Source organism: Eptesicus fuscus, chromosome 21 (assembly GCF_027574615.1).
Source record: "Eptesicus fuscus isolate TK198812 chromosome 21, DD_ASM_mEF_20220401, whole genome shotgun sequence".
Lineage (NCBI taxonomy): Eukaryota > Metazoa > Chordata > Mammalia > Chiroptera > Vespertilionidae > Eptesicus > Eptesicus fuscus.
Genome location: NC_072493.1, coordinates 12,685,955 through 12,699,004, shown reverse-complemented (window position 1 = coordinate 12,699,004; position 13,050 = coordinate 12,685,955). Strand labels below are relative to the sequence as shown.

Sequence of the window (13,050 nt, the reverse complement as noted above, 5' to 3'; positions counted from 1 at the left end):
ATGTCCTACTGCCAGTTTACAGGGAACAGGCCTAAACCGACAGTCGGACATCCCTCTTGCAATCCAGGACTGCTGGCTCTTAACCACTCACCTGCCTGCCTGATTGTCCCTAACCACTCTGCCTGCCAGCCTGCTCGCCCCCAAATGCCCCCCCGCCAACCTGATCACCCCCAACTGTCCCCCCGTGCCAGTGTGCTCGCCCCCAACTGCCCCCCGTGCTGGCCTGCTTGCCCCACCTTCCCTCCCCACTGGCCTGCTCGCCCCCAACTGCCCCGCTGCTGGTCTGCTCACTCCAAACTGCCCCCCCCCACTGTCCTGATCACCCCCAACTGACCCCCACTGATGGCCTGCTTACCCCCAACTGGCCCCCCTGCTGGTCTGCTCACCCCCAGCTGCCCTCCCCCCCCCGCCGGCCTGATCACCCACAACTGCCCTCCCCTCTTGGCCTCTAACTGCCTCTACCTCAGCCCCACCACCATGGCTTTGTCCAGAAGAACATCCAGAAGGTCTCCCAGTCTAATTAGCATATTAACCTTTTATTAGTATAGATAGAGGCCTGGTGCATGGGTTGGGGCCGGCTGGTTTGCCCTGAAGGGTGTCCTGGATCAGGGTGGGGGTTCCTTTGGGGTGTGGGGCGGCCTGGGTGAGGGGTCTGTGGTGGTTTGCAGGCCAGCCACATCCCCATGGGGTGAGGGTCCCTGCTGGGGGGGCGTGGCCAGCCTGGGTGAGGGGCTGAGGGCTGTTTTCAGGCTGGCCACACCCCTTTCAGGGTGGGGGTCCCTGCTGGGGTGCCTGGCCAGCCTGGGTGAGGGGCTGATGGCTGTTTGCAGGCTGGCCACGCCCCCCAGCAGGGACTCTTACTCCATGGGGGTGTAGCCAGCCTGGGTAAGGGGCTGAGGGCCGTTTTCAGGCTGGCCACACCCCCTTCAGGGTGGGGGTCCCCGCTGGGGTGCCTGGCCAGCCTGGGTGAGGGGCTCAGGGCTGTTTTCAGGCTGGCCACGCCCCCCAGCAACCCAGGCTCCCAGCCCCTCCTTTTTTTTTTTTTTTCTCCAGCCCCTCCTTGAGCGGAGGCCAGGTGTGGGTGGGAAGCTTGGCTTCCTCCGTCGCCGGGGGCAACCCAAGCCTCCTGCTCACTCTAGCTCTGTGGCCACTGCCATTTTGTTGGGTTAATTTGCATACTCGCTCCTGATTGGCTGGTGAGTGTAGTGGAGGGACGTTCAACTTGCATGTTTCTCTTTTATTAGTGTAGATAGCTCTTATCTGTTTGAAGCTATCTTACCTTTACATTTCTAAAGCCGACCGTTAGCCTGTCTATCTGGACAGGAGAAAACATGTGAAACTCTTTTTTTTTTTTTAATATATTTTATTGATTTTTTACAGAGAGGAAGAGAGAGGGATAGAGAGTTAGAAACATCGATGAGAGAGAAACATCGATCAGCTGCCTCCTGCACACCCCCCACTGGGGACGTGCCCGCAACCAAGGCACATGCCCTTGATCAGAATCGAACCTGGGACCCTTGAGTCCGCAGGCCGACGCTCTATCCACTGAGCCAAACCGGTTTCAGCAACATGTGAAACTCTTAATTCTGGTGGAAGACAGGAAAGGGTTGAGAGTGATTTTTATAGGCATTCTAGCTTTACATCTACAAGAATGAGGAACAAATTAAGTCCCTTATAATCATCTTGTGTATTTAAAAGATTTGTAGGTGATTTTTATGTAGAATGGGAGTTTTTACATTTTATCTTATTGGGGATTTTAAAACATGCATTCATAGTTAAAAATACTAAAGGTACAACAAAATATATATAGTAAAAAGTCTCTCTCCTAGGTACCCAGTTGTCTTCTGTATGGGCAGTTGGAGTTACCAGTTTAGTGACTTTCACTCCAGAGCTGTTTTATGAATTTATAGCAATTGTTTATTTTTTCCATATATTTACTAGCATACTACGTATATACATACTATTATGTATTTAGCTTTCTCTATATATTGAATCTTGGAAATATTTTTGTACTGTAACATGAAAGAACTTCCTTGAAAGATTTAACAAGAATAGCCATCCTAAATGGGTGTGAGTGGTATATCATTGTGGTTTTGATTTGCATCGCCCTAATGACTATATTGGCACCTTTATATGAGTTTATTGGTCATTAAGTATATCTTCTCTGAAGAAATGTCTAGTCAAATCTTTTGCCCATTTTTTGATTGAGTTGTATTTGTTATTTATTTATTTTACTCCAAGGATATTTTTCCATTGATTTTTTTAAAAATTTCTTTATTGATTAAGGTATTACATATGTGTCCTTATCCCCCCATTGATTTTTATTTATTTATTTATTTATTTAAAATATATTTTATTGATTTTTTTTTTTACAGAAAGGAAGGGAGAGGGATAGAGAATTAGAAAAATCGATAAGAGAGAAACCGATCAGCTGCCTCCTGCACACCTCCCACTGGGGATGTGCCCGCAACCAAGGTACATGCCCTTGACCGGAATCAAACCTGGGACCCTTCGGTCTGCAGGCCAATGCTCTATCCACTGAGCCAAATCAGCTAGGGCTAGCAATGTGTCATTTTCAGTGTACAAATTTTTTACCTCCTTGATTAATTCCTTTTATTCTTTCTGATGCTATTGTAAATGGAATTGATTTTAAATTTCTTTTTTGGATTGTTCATTGAATGACTATAGAATACAACTGAATTTTGTGTGTTGATTTTTAACTTATAATTGCTGGCTTAATATATTAGTGCTAACATTTTTTGTATGTGGATTCTTTGGAGCTTTCTATGTATAAGATCATGTCATTTGTGAATAGAGGTCATTTTCATTTGGATGCCTTTTATTTCTTTAACCTAATTGCTCTGGCTAGAACTTATAATACTATGTTGAATAGAAGTGGCAAAAGTGGATATTTTTGTCATGTTTTTTATCTTAAAGCAAGGTTTCAGTCTTTCACAATTGCGTATATTGTCTGAGGGTTTTTCATACATGGCCTTTATCATTTTGAGGAAATTCCCTTCTGTTCCTAATTTATGGGGTGATTTTTTTTCGTTAAAGGACTTTGAATTTTGTCAGGTGCTTCTGTTTCAATTGAGATGAACATGTGTTGTGGGGTTTTTTTACCTTCCATCCTAGTAATTGATATTTTTAAAAAGATTTTTTAATTGATTTGTTTTTCTTAATAGAGGAAGGGAGAGAGAGAAAGAGAAAAACATTGATGAGAGAGAAACATTGGGATCAAACTGGCAATCTTTTGGTGCACAGGAAGATGCCCAACCAGCTGAGCCACACTGGCCAGGGCAGTAATAGATTTTCATTTGATGAACCATACTTGCATTTTGGGAATAAATCTCACTTGGTAATGATGTATAATTATTTTAATATGCAGCAGGATTCAGTTTGCTACTATTTTGTTGAGGATTTTTGCCTCTATATTCATAGGGGATAGTCTGTAGATTTTTTTTCTTGAAATGTTTTTGTCTGGCTTTGATATCAGGGCATTGCTGGCCTTAGAATGAGTTAGGAAGTATTCCTTCCTCTTTAATCTTTTGGGACAGTTTAAGATGGATTAGTGTTAATTCTTCTTTAGATGTTTGGTCAGTTTTTGTGATAGGAAAAATGAATTAGATAGTTTTTAGAGCTGTCAGTAGTGGTTCGAGGAACCAGAAAGATGTCTTGAGGACTGTAAGTTTCCATAAGCACAGTCTGAAATGACTATTGCTTTAGCCAACTCACAAAAGCCCTCAGTATCTGTTGGCCCCTTAGCTTTCTTCCTGGGCTTCTTTCTTTTAACTTATGTGCCATTTTACTTGGAATCATATGTTCTATAACAGCTTCAGTTGTGGAGATTGGGCACCGTCAGAAAGGAGACTTGATAATAAAAATCCTTTGTACATACTGGAATCTTTAAATCACTCCTGAAGACTAGGTGAGTGAACTCAATTTCAGTATTAAAAAACCTTAAGGCAGAAAAATTTTGCCTAAGCACCACAGATTTCTGTGTGCTTTTTGTGGGGTTTTTTACCCCTTTAGTGAGGCTGCATTTTGCACAGATTGGCTCCTCCTTTGTTTTCCCTTCTTTATCTGCTTAAGACAAGAGTATTAATTACTGTTTTCATCTTCTCTTCCAAGATGAAAAAAGCATTCTAGAATTCATAGTTAGGTCCTTTTGTTTGAAGTTGTACTACAGAGGCCAAAACTATTTCCTTACAAGCCAAAGGAGGAGGCTTTGCCTCATTTTACTTTGGATTCTAACTGGGCATTTATTGTGTCAGCCACTATCTAGACTAGTGGTTCTCAACCTTTTTAATGCCGCGACCCTTTAATACAGTTCCTCATGTTGTGGTGACGCCCAACCATAAAATTATTTTCGTTACTACTTCATAACCGTAATTTTGCTACTGTTATGAATTGTAATGTAAATATCTGTGTTTTCCGATGGTCTTAGGCGACAGGTTGAGAACCGCTAGCAGGGTCTAGACAAAATTGACCAATAGTGACTCTTCTTGTGTATAATGATTTTTAAACATTTATCACAGCTTCCCATGATAACAAGTTTTATAGCATGACACAGTATATAACAAAAACATCCTACATAATAAAAAGGTAATATGTAAATTACCATCACTCCGCTACACCCACCATTGGGCCAGCGGGAGGCACAGGGGGCAGGACTCGGGGTGGCCGGGGTGGTGATTGGGCCGGCAGGACGCTGAGCTCGCGCCGCCAGCCGAGCTCAGCGTCTGCGCCATGGCTGTGCTGCGGCACAGAAGGGGCCTCTGGGGCAGCGAGCCGGGCGTTTGGAGGCCCCGGCTGATGAGGCCGAGCGGGTGGGCGGGCGGAGCGGCTCCCGGGGGAGGAGTCTGGCGGCAGTTTGGCCGCAGGAGCGCGCGGAGGTGTCTGCAGAGGACATGGGTTTCAGTGCAGCCCCGGCCGGCCGAGGGAGGGCTCATGAGGGAGCCGGAAGGCAGAGGAGGCGGCGGTGGCCCCAGCCTTCCTGGGCGGGAGGCGAAGGCAAGACCCCGGCCTGGGCTCCGGCCGCTGGAGGACCACGCCCCCGCCCCACCTCGCCCTAGGGGCCCAGGGACTTCGGAGCTGCCGGCCACACCGGGTCCCGACCAGTGGACAGACAGCCTACACGTGCATGATTTAATCATGCACTGGGCCTCTAGTAAACAAATAACATAAAAGACTCAAAAACCAATTCTTTTTAAATATATATATATATATATATATATATATATATATTGATTTCAAAGATAAAGGGAGAGGGAGAGAGAGATAGAAACATCAATGATGAGAGAGAATCATTGATCGACTGCCTCCTGCACACCCCCTGCTGGGGATGGAGCCCGAAACCCAGGCATGTGCCCTTGACTGGAATCAAACCTGGGACCATTCAGTCCGCAGGCCGACACTCTATCCACTGAGCCAAATCAGCTAGGGTTCAAAAACCAATTCTTAATCTTTATTTTTACAAAATGCAGACTGCTATCTTCTACTTTGTTCTCTTTTTAAAATACTGATTTTAGTTTGCTGAATGGATTTCATAACCTGCTAATGGATGTGAACTTTGGTTTAAAAAACATTCCTCTGTAACCACCCCCTCCCCAACTTTTCCTGTGCATATAGTTTTTCTGAGCTCCTACCCTTAGACATTTTTTTTTTAAATCCTCACCCAAGGATATTTTTCCATTGAATTTTAGAGAGTGGAGGGGAGGAAGGGACGGAAGGGGAGAAAGAGAAACATGGATGTGACAGGAGACATCTCGATTGGTTGCCTCCTCCTGCTCCCCATCCAGGGTCAGAGATGGGACCTGCAACCCAGGTACGTGCCCTTAACCAGAATCGAACCCTTGACCCTTGGGTGCGCAGGCCAACGTTCTAACCACTGTGCAACACCAGCCAGGGCTACCCTTAGACATTTTTTTAAAAATATATTGATTTTTTTACAGAGAGGAAGGGAGAAGAATAGAGAGTTAGAAACATCAATCAGCTGCCTCTTGCACACCTCCTACTGGGAATGTGCCCACAACCAAGGTACATGCCCTTGACCAGAATCGAACCTGGGACCCTTCAGTCTGCAGGCCTATGCTCTATCCACTGAGCCAAACCGGTCAGGGCAACCCTTAGACATTTTTAAAAATATGTTTTTATTGATTTTTAGATAGAGAGGGATAGAAAGAAACATCAATGAAATGAGAGAGAAACATCAGTCGGCTGCCTCTTGCACGTCCCCCACTGAGGATCAAGTCTGCAACCTGGGCATGTGCCCTGACCATGAATCAAACTGGTGACCTTTATCTCTTAAATCACTGAAAACCATCATTATAACTTTTCAAATTGTTGCACTTTTATTTTTTTAATTTTTATTTATTGATTTGAGAGAAAGAGAAACATCGAATTGTTGTTCCACTCATTTATGCATTTATTGGTTGATTCTTGTATGTGCCCTGACCTGGAATCGAATCTGCAACCTTAGCATATATATTTTTTTTATTGATTTCAGAGAGGAGGAAGGGAGAGGGAGAGATAGAAACATCAACAATGAGACAGAATCATCAATCGGCTGCCTCCTGCATGCCCCCTGTGGGAGATCGAGTCCACAACCTGGGCATGTACCCTTGATGGGAATCGAATCCGGGATCCTTTAGTCCACAGGCCGACGCTCTATCCACTGAGCCAAACCAGCTAGGGCTACACTTTTAATTTTAGAAAATAAATCAGTTATTACTTCCTAAAGTTTCTGGACTCCAATATTCATATTATTTTGTAAAATGTGGGGAGTCATTTTGTGCAGTAATTGACAGATAAAGGACAATTAAATTCCTCTTGCTTGTAGAAAAACAGCCTGGGCATGTAGTAGATTAAGTTACCCTCTGGTTTGTTCCATTCAGTAGTGATATTGTCTTCTTTGACACAGACCAGTTTATATCTGACTTGGAACACCATCCATCAGGTTCAGCAGAGAAATGGCCTAACCACAATGAGCTCTCATGTCCAGTTCCTTTCTGGAGAATCTAGAGGGTGAGTGTTGTTTGAAATGTGTCATTGTTTTTGTGCCCAAGTCTGGTATTTGCATGCTGTGGCTGGATTTGCATGTGTTACAAAGGAGGGGGTATACGTGGGCACCTTCTTGATAGGCCCACTCATTATCTTTGGCACTATAAGACTCTTCTTTTTTAATCTAACCATACTCTGGCTCTCACACTTATGCTTATAATTTTAGTCTGGACTTAAATAAAAGGCAAGTGTTTAATTGGATCTATTAATCCAAAGCAGAAAGAGGCCCATCTACATGAATTCTGTGGTTTGGTTACTGAGTAAATTGGATTGCTAATCAGGTGTGTAAGCCTACTCATTTCTGGTCAAGTATTCTTTTTTGATGGGAGGCAGTATGGAATGTAAATAAAGCAGGAAATTACATATATCAGAGGCAACCTGGATCACCTGCCCTATTGGCCATGTTTCACTCCTGGTAGTTCATTTGGAAGGATTTCACAGAAATGGAATCAGTGTTTGTGAGGCAGGGGCCCAGGCAATTTAGATTTGGAAAGGGGCTTAGAAATCATGTTCACTACCCCAAATCTTTATATTTAGGATACCAAACAGGGCACCACAACCTTGGCTTCTCCTAGAAGCAGGGCATACTGTGGTCTCACACCATTCTTGTCTCTAATTATGAAAGGAATAAAAGTGGCAACTAAATTCCTGCATATCTGTAAAACCAGAAGAGCTACAACCAGAAGGATTTAACTTAATTTCCTCATATGATGGTTCAGAAAATCAGTTGAAGAAAGATTAATTGCCCTAGTTACATCACAGCTGAACCAAGATTAAAACTTATTTTTTCCAGTGTTTACCCCATTGCTCTTCCTGTGTGTGAAGCAGTGAGCTTGGTAAGTGTTTATGTGGGGTAAAGAGATCAATGAGTGACTAAGGCATGAACAGGAGTTAAGAACATAGAAACAGCAGGCAGTATAGATAACTCCTTTAAGATATTAAGCAATGAAAGGAAAAAATTAGATATAGAGGGTAGTGTGGAGTCTAGGGTTTTTGTTTGCTTTCTTACTTGTTTGAAATAGGCTTACCCATATTTAAGCAATGATGAGAAGGATCCAGGAGGGGAGGTGGGTAGATTGATTAAAGAAATGGAAGAGTAAAAAAAATTGATGGAGCAAGGTGTTGAAAGAAACATATGGGATCCATAGCACAGGTGGTAAAATGAGTCATGTGGATTTAGGACTTATGGCTCTGGAACGCAGGTTTGGCCTCTAGAGGTAATAAATGTGGGAGTCAGCAGTATATAGAAATGGACAAGACTATACAGAGAAAATATACAAAGTGAAAAAAGAGAGAAATAACAGAATCTTCTGTTAATCCTAAAATTCTAATCTCATATCTTAACCCAAATTGAAAAGTTTTAGAGGTTTTTTTCTTATTTTAGTTTTTGTTGATACAAAAGGGTACATGCTGATACTTGAATATACTTTCAGATACCTGTGTACTGTTTACTCACCTGGAGATTTAACCTTTTCTAGAGGAAAGATCTGTAAGACACTGAGTATAGCAACACACACCTAAGTTTCTTAAAAAGAAAGGACCCTTAATAACAGGACTAATCACCCCCTCAGTCAGTTATGGTGGGAAAAAGTGTCATAATTTTTCTTTACTAGTATTAAAGCTAATATTAAAAGTAAAGGATATCTTCAATCATTGTGCATAATCAATCTGTTCTGTGGTTAGAGGCTGACTAGAGTTCAGGGTAAAATTTAAAATAACTGTTAAAAAGCTGGCATGATAGAATTCAAACTGGTTATTTTGGTTCTTTCTTAAAATACATAAATATCCTTTCTGTGTTACCTTTTTGGTTGTGAATTTTATTTTCGTCAATTATATAACCTAGGGCCTGGCCAGTGTGGCTCAGTGGTTGAATGTTGACCTATGAACCAAGAGGTCATGGTTAGATTCCTGTTTTGGGCTCAATCCCCAGTAGGGGGCGTGCAGGAGGTAAACTGATCAATGAAATCATGGATGTTTCTCCATATCCCGCTCCCTTCCTCTCTGAAATCAATAAATATATTTTATTGATTTTTTACAGAGAGGAATGGAGAGGGATAGAGAGTTAGAAACATCGATGAGAGAGAAATATTGATCCGCTGCCTCCTGTACACCCCCCACTGGGGACGTGCCCAAAATCAAGGTACATGCCCTTGACCGGAATCGAACTTGGGACCCTTCAGTCCACTGGTCAAAGCTCTATCCACTGAGCCAAACCGGTTAGGGCTATTTTTCTTTTTAAAGCTGGCTTAAAAAAATAATAATATAGGCTAGGCCCTGGCTGGTGCGGCTCAGTTGGTTGGACCACTGTCTAGTACACCAAAAGGTGGCTGGTTCAATCCCTGGTTGGGGCACATTCAGGAGGCAACTGATCAATGTTTCTCTCTCTCTCTCTCTCTCTCTCTCTCTCTCTCTCTCTCTCTCTCTCTCTCTCTCTCTCCCCTCTCTCCCTCTCTCTCCCTCTCTCCCCCTCTCTCCCCATCCCTCCCTCCTTTCTCTCTCTAAAACCAATGCAAAACATATCCTAGGGTAAACATTAAATATTAATAATATAAGCTAGGTTACTATAATGGAATTCCCAAAATGCAGTGACTGAACCACTATTGGAGGTTTCTTTAGCACCTCATGGTAATTAAGAGATCAGGATTACTTTCATTTCTTAGGTACTGTCAGAGTAGAGTCATCACTTTGAGTTTTAGCTCAAAGTAAGGGGTGGGGGAAGGAGAGGCTATCAAGCAAGTGATGAGGAAGATGCACACATCACTTTCACTTACATTTCATTGGAGAAAACAAATCACATGGCCATACTTAGCTATAAAGGGAAAGCTGGGGAAGGAGTCTGTAGCTGAGTGGCCATGCAACTAGGTAAACTCAGTTACCAGAGAAGAATGAACTAGGACAGTTAACAGTTACCTTCTAAATTTTCAGGAACTTGTTCTGTCTTTAGCTTGTGAAGGCAAATTCATCAGATTTTCATAAATGGAAATTAATTCTTTAGCTCATGCCATAAATATTGGATTAAGTATTTCATATATTTAGATGGTGTTCTTTTGTTTTTGTTTGTTTTATATATTTAAAAAAAATTTTTTATTATTGATTTCAGAGAGACAGGGAGAAGGAGAGATAGAAAAACATCAATGATGAGAGAGAATCATTGTTCGGCTGCCTCCTGCACACCCCCTACTGGGGACTGAGCCCGCAACCCGGGCATGTGCCCTTGACCGGTATTGAACCTGGGACCCTTCAGTCCGAAGGCCGACGCTCTATCCACTGAGCCAAACCAGCTAGGGCTGTTTTATATTTTTTTATTGATTTCAGAGAGGGAGAGAGAGAGAAAGAGAGAGAGAGAGACATCAATGAGAGAGAGAGAGAGAGAGAGAGATTGGCTGCCTCCTGCATGCCCCCTACTGGGGCAAACTGGGCATGTGCCCTTGATTGGAATCAAACTTGGGACCCTTGAGTCTGCAAACCAATGCTCTGTCCACTGAGCCAAACTGGCTAGGGCTAGATGGTATTTTTATAACTTATCAAATAATCTAAACGTAAATCTTAGCAAAACTGTGCTGTAGAGTAGTAAACCAAAAGTAATACTAGATTTCTCACCCATTTAAAATTAGCCGAAACCAGTTTGGCTCAGTGGATAGAGCATTGGCCTGCGGACTGAAAGGTCCCAGGTTCGATTCCAGTCAAGGGCATGTACATTGGTTGCGGGCACATCCCCAGTAGGGGGTGTGCAGGAGGCAGCTGGTCGATGTTTCTCTCTCATCCATGTTTCTAGCTCTCTGTCCCTCTCCCTTCCTCTCTGTGGAAAATCAATAAAATATATTTTAAATTAAATAAATAAATAAATAAATAAATAAATAATTTCTACCCCTTTACTTCCAAATTTCTCATTTCTCCAAGTGAAATTTAAAAAATTATCGCACCTACATATAGCCTTCATTTTATAAAATACAATGTCTCCATAAAATTGTTTACCAGAGAATGAATATACCTTTAATCTTACAGTGTAGGGAAGGGAAGAAAAGATAAATTTGCCAAACTTTTAATGTTCATTGCAGCCTCAAGATGAAATATATAAAATGAAGTCTAATTATATCAAAAAATCCTTTTAAAAAATGCTCAAGATGCTCAGTTGTTAGCTATAAAGGCCTTTGGACTTTTCTGCCTGGGTTTCCCTGTTCCTCTCCACGTGGTGGGGAGACTTCATACCATTTCACACTTGTCAGTTCTAACTCTAAATCCTTCAGCATTGGAAATAGCTCTAAAGAGGCCTGATGTTACTGAAATACCTCATTCTTGTGTAGAAATAGCTGTTCAGTGGACTGCTTATTTGAACATTTCTTGGATTAAAAAAAGGTGTTTTTTTGTACAGCACATGTTGTTGATGGCTCTACTTCTGTTGTGGTGGCACAAGCAATCCAGGTGTTGGGGTAGTAGGAGTTGAGGATGGTGGTTACCACAAGTGAGCCAAATGCTATGACCTACATAACCTCTTAGTATGGCTGTTGAGGGTTGTTGACTCTTGTTCTAGGCTTTTAATTCTTTACTCTTTAAAGCAGGAAATGATAAAATTGTACAGTAGGGGCATAAATAACTATGTTCTTACTAGAGGCCTGGTGCACAAAATTCATGTACCTGGGGGGGTGGTCCCTCAGCCCAGCCTGCGCCCTCTCGAAGTCCAGGAGCCCTCGAGGGATGTCCAACTGACGGCTTAGGGGAGCAGGCCTAAGATAGCAGTCGGACATCCTTAGCGCTGCTGCAGAGGTGGGAGAGACTCCTGCCACCGCCACTGGGCCCACCAACCGTGAGCCTGGCTTCTGGCTAAGCAGCACTCCCCCTGTGGGAGTGCACTGACAACCAGGGGGCAGCTCCTGTGTTGAGTGTCTGCCCCCTTGTGGTCTGTGTGTGTCATAGTGACTGGTCATTCCACCATTGGGTTGATTTGCATATTAGCCTTTTATTATATAGGAGCTTAAGTTGGTAAAAAAAAATAAATAAGCAAATAAAGCCACCTCCCATACTTTGTAGACTAGAGTTTAAGTAAATCAATAAATTCATACACAAATACATTAAAAAGGAAGTGAAAACTAAAATTGCAAGCATTTGTATTTTTAAGAAATAACTTACATATTGAATTTATCAAGACTCCTAATGATTTACAGTATGAATTACATCATAGATTTGTTTACTGGTATAATTTGGACTTGCTTAAGTTGATACTCAAATTTTGGTCAGTCACATTAGAAAGGTATCTCAGGCCCTAACCAGTTTGGCTCAGTGAATACAGCGTTGGCCCATGGACTGAAGGGTTCCTGGTTCGATTCTGGTCAAGGGCACATACCTTGGTTGCAGATTCAGTTGCTGGTCTTGTTCGGGGAGCATGTGTGGAGGCAGCTGATACATGTGTCTCTCTCACATCGATGTTTCTCTCTCTCTGTCTCTCCCTCTCCCTTCCACTTTTTCTAAAAATCAATAGAAAAATATCCTCTAATGAGGATTAACAAAAAAAAGAAGAAGAAGAAAGATATCTTAGGAAGCTTGAGGTGGTAACCTGAGCACAACCCAGAGCTCCCAGCCTAAAGAAGTGAGAGGCGAAGGGAAGCCGTAGACTTATATACAACACTGAGCTAAAGGACAGTGAAAGGACTGCTTTGTTACAGTCCTGACACCCTGTCCTAAAATTCATATTCACTATTCACCCGTAATGATAACTTGAGCATAATTTTTATTTTGTTTTTTCAAGTCTCTGGATTATATTAGATTAAATTGGTATGTAATTTTATTCAGCACTTTATGTACCACTAAGTGGTACATAAGGATTCAGTGGAAAACAAAGATAGACAAGATAAGTCCCTGCCCTACAGGAACTTAAATCTAGTTATTATATATTTATATTAATATAAATATTAATATGTATTAAGTATATCTGAGTATAGTTGGCTTGAGTGCTTTTTTGTGAAAAATCTTGGCTTTATTGTAGTCTTAAAA

General features: G+C 42.3%; 2 protein-coding genes across 4 annotated transcripts in view; one reads left to right on the top strand and one right to left on the bottom strand.

The window, feature by feature from the left end:
* ESRP2 (epithelial splicing regulatory protein 2) overlaps positions 1-13,050 on the bottom strand; it is a 41,486-nt gene that overhangs the window by 14,172 nt on the left and 14,264 nt on the right. The gene's annotated exons all lie outside the window — the stretch shown is intronic.
* NFATC3 (nuclear factor of activated T cells 3) overlaps positions 1-13,050 on the top strand; it is a 103,924-nt gene that overhangs the window by 83,438 nt on the left and 7,436 nt on the right. Inside the window, exon 10 of one of the 3 annotated variants that reach the window (XM_054710993.1) lies at positions 6,897-7,030. The exons of the other annotated variants lie outside the window; for them this stretch is intronic. Coding sequence (XP_054566968.1) covers positions 6,897-7,030 — 134 coding nt within the window. Of the gene's footprint in view, positions 1-6,896; positions 7,031-13,050 lie in introns of those variants that run through there. 3 annotated transcript variants of the gene reach the window in all.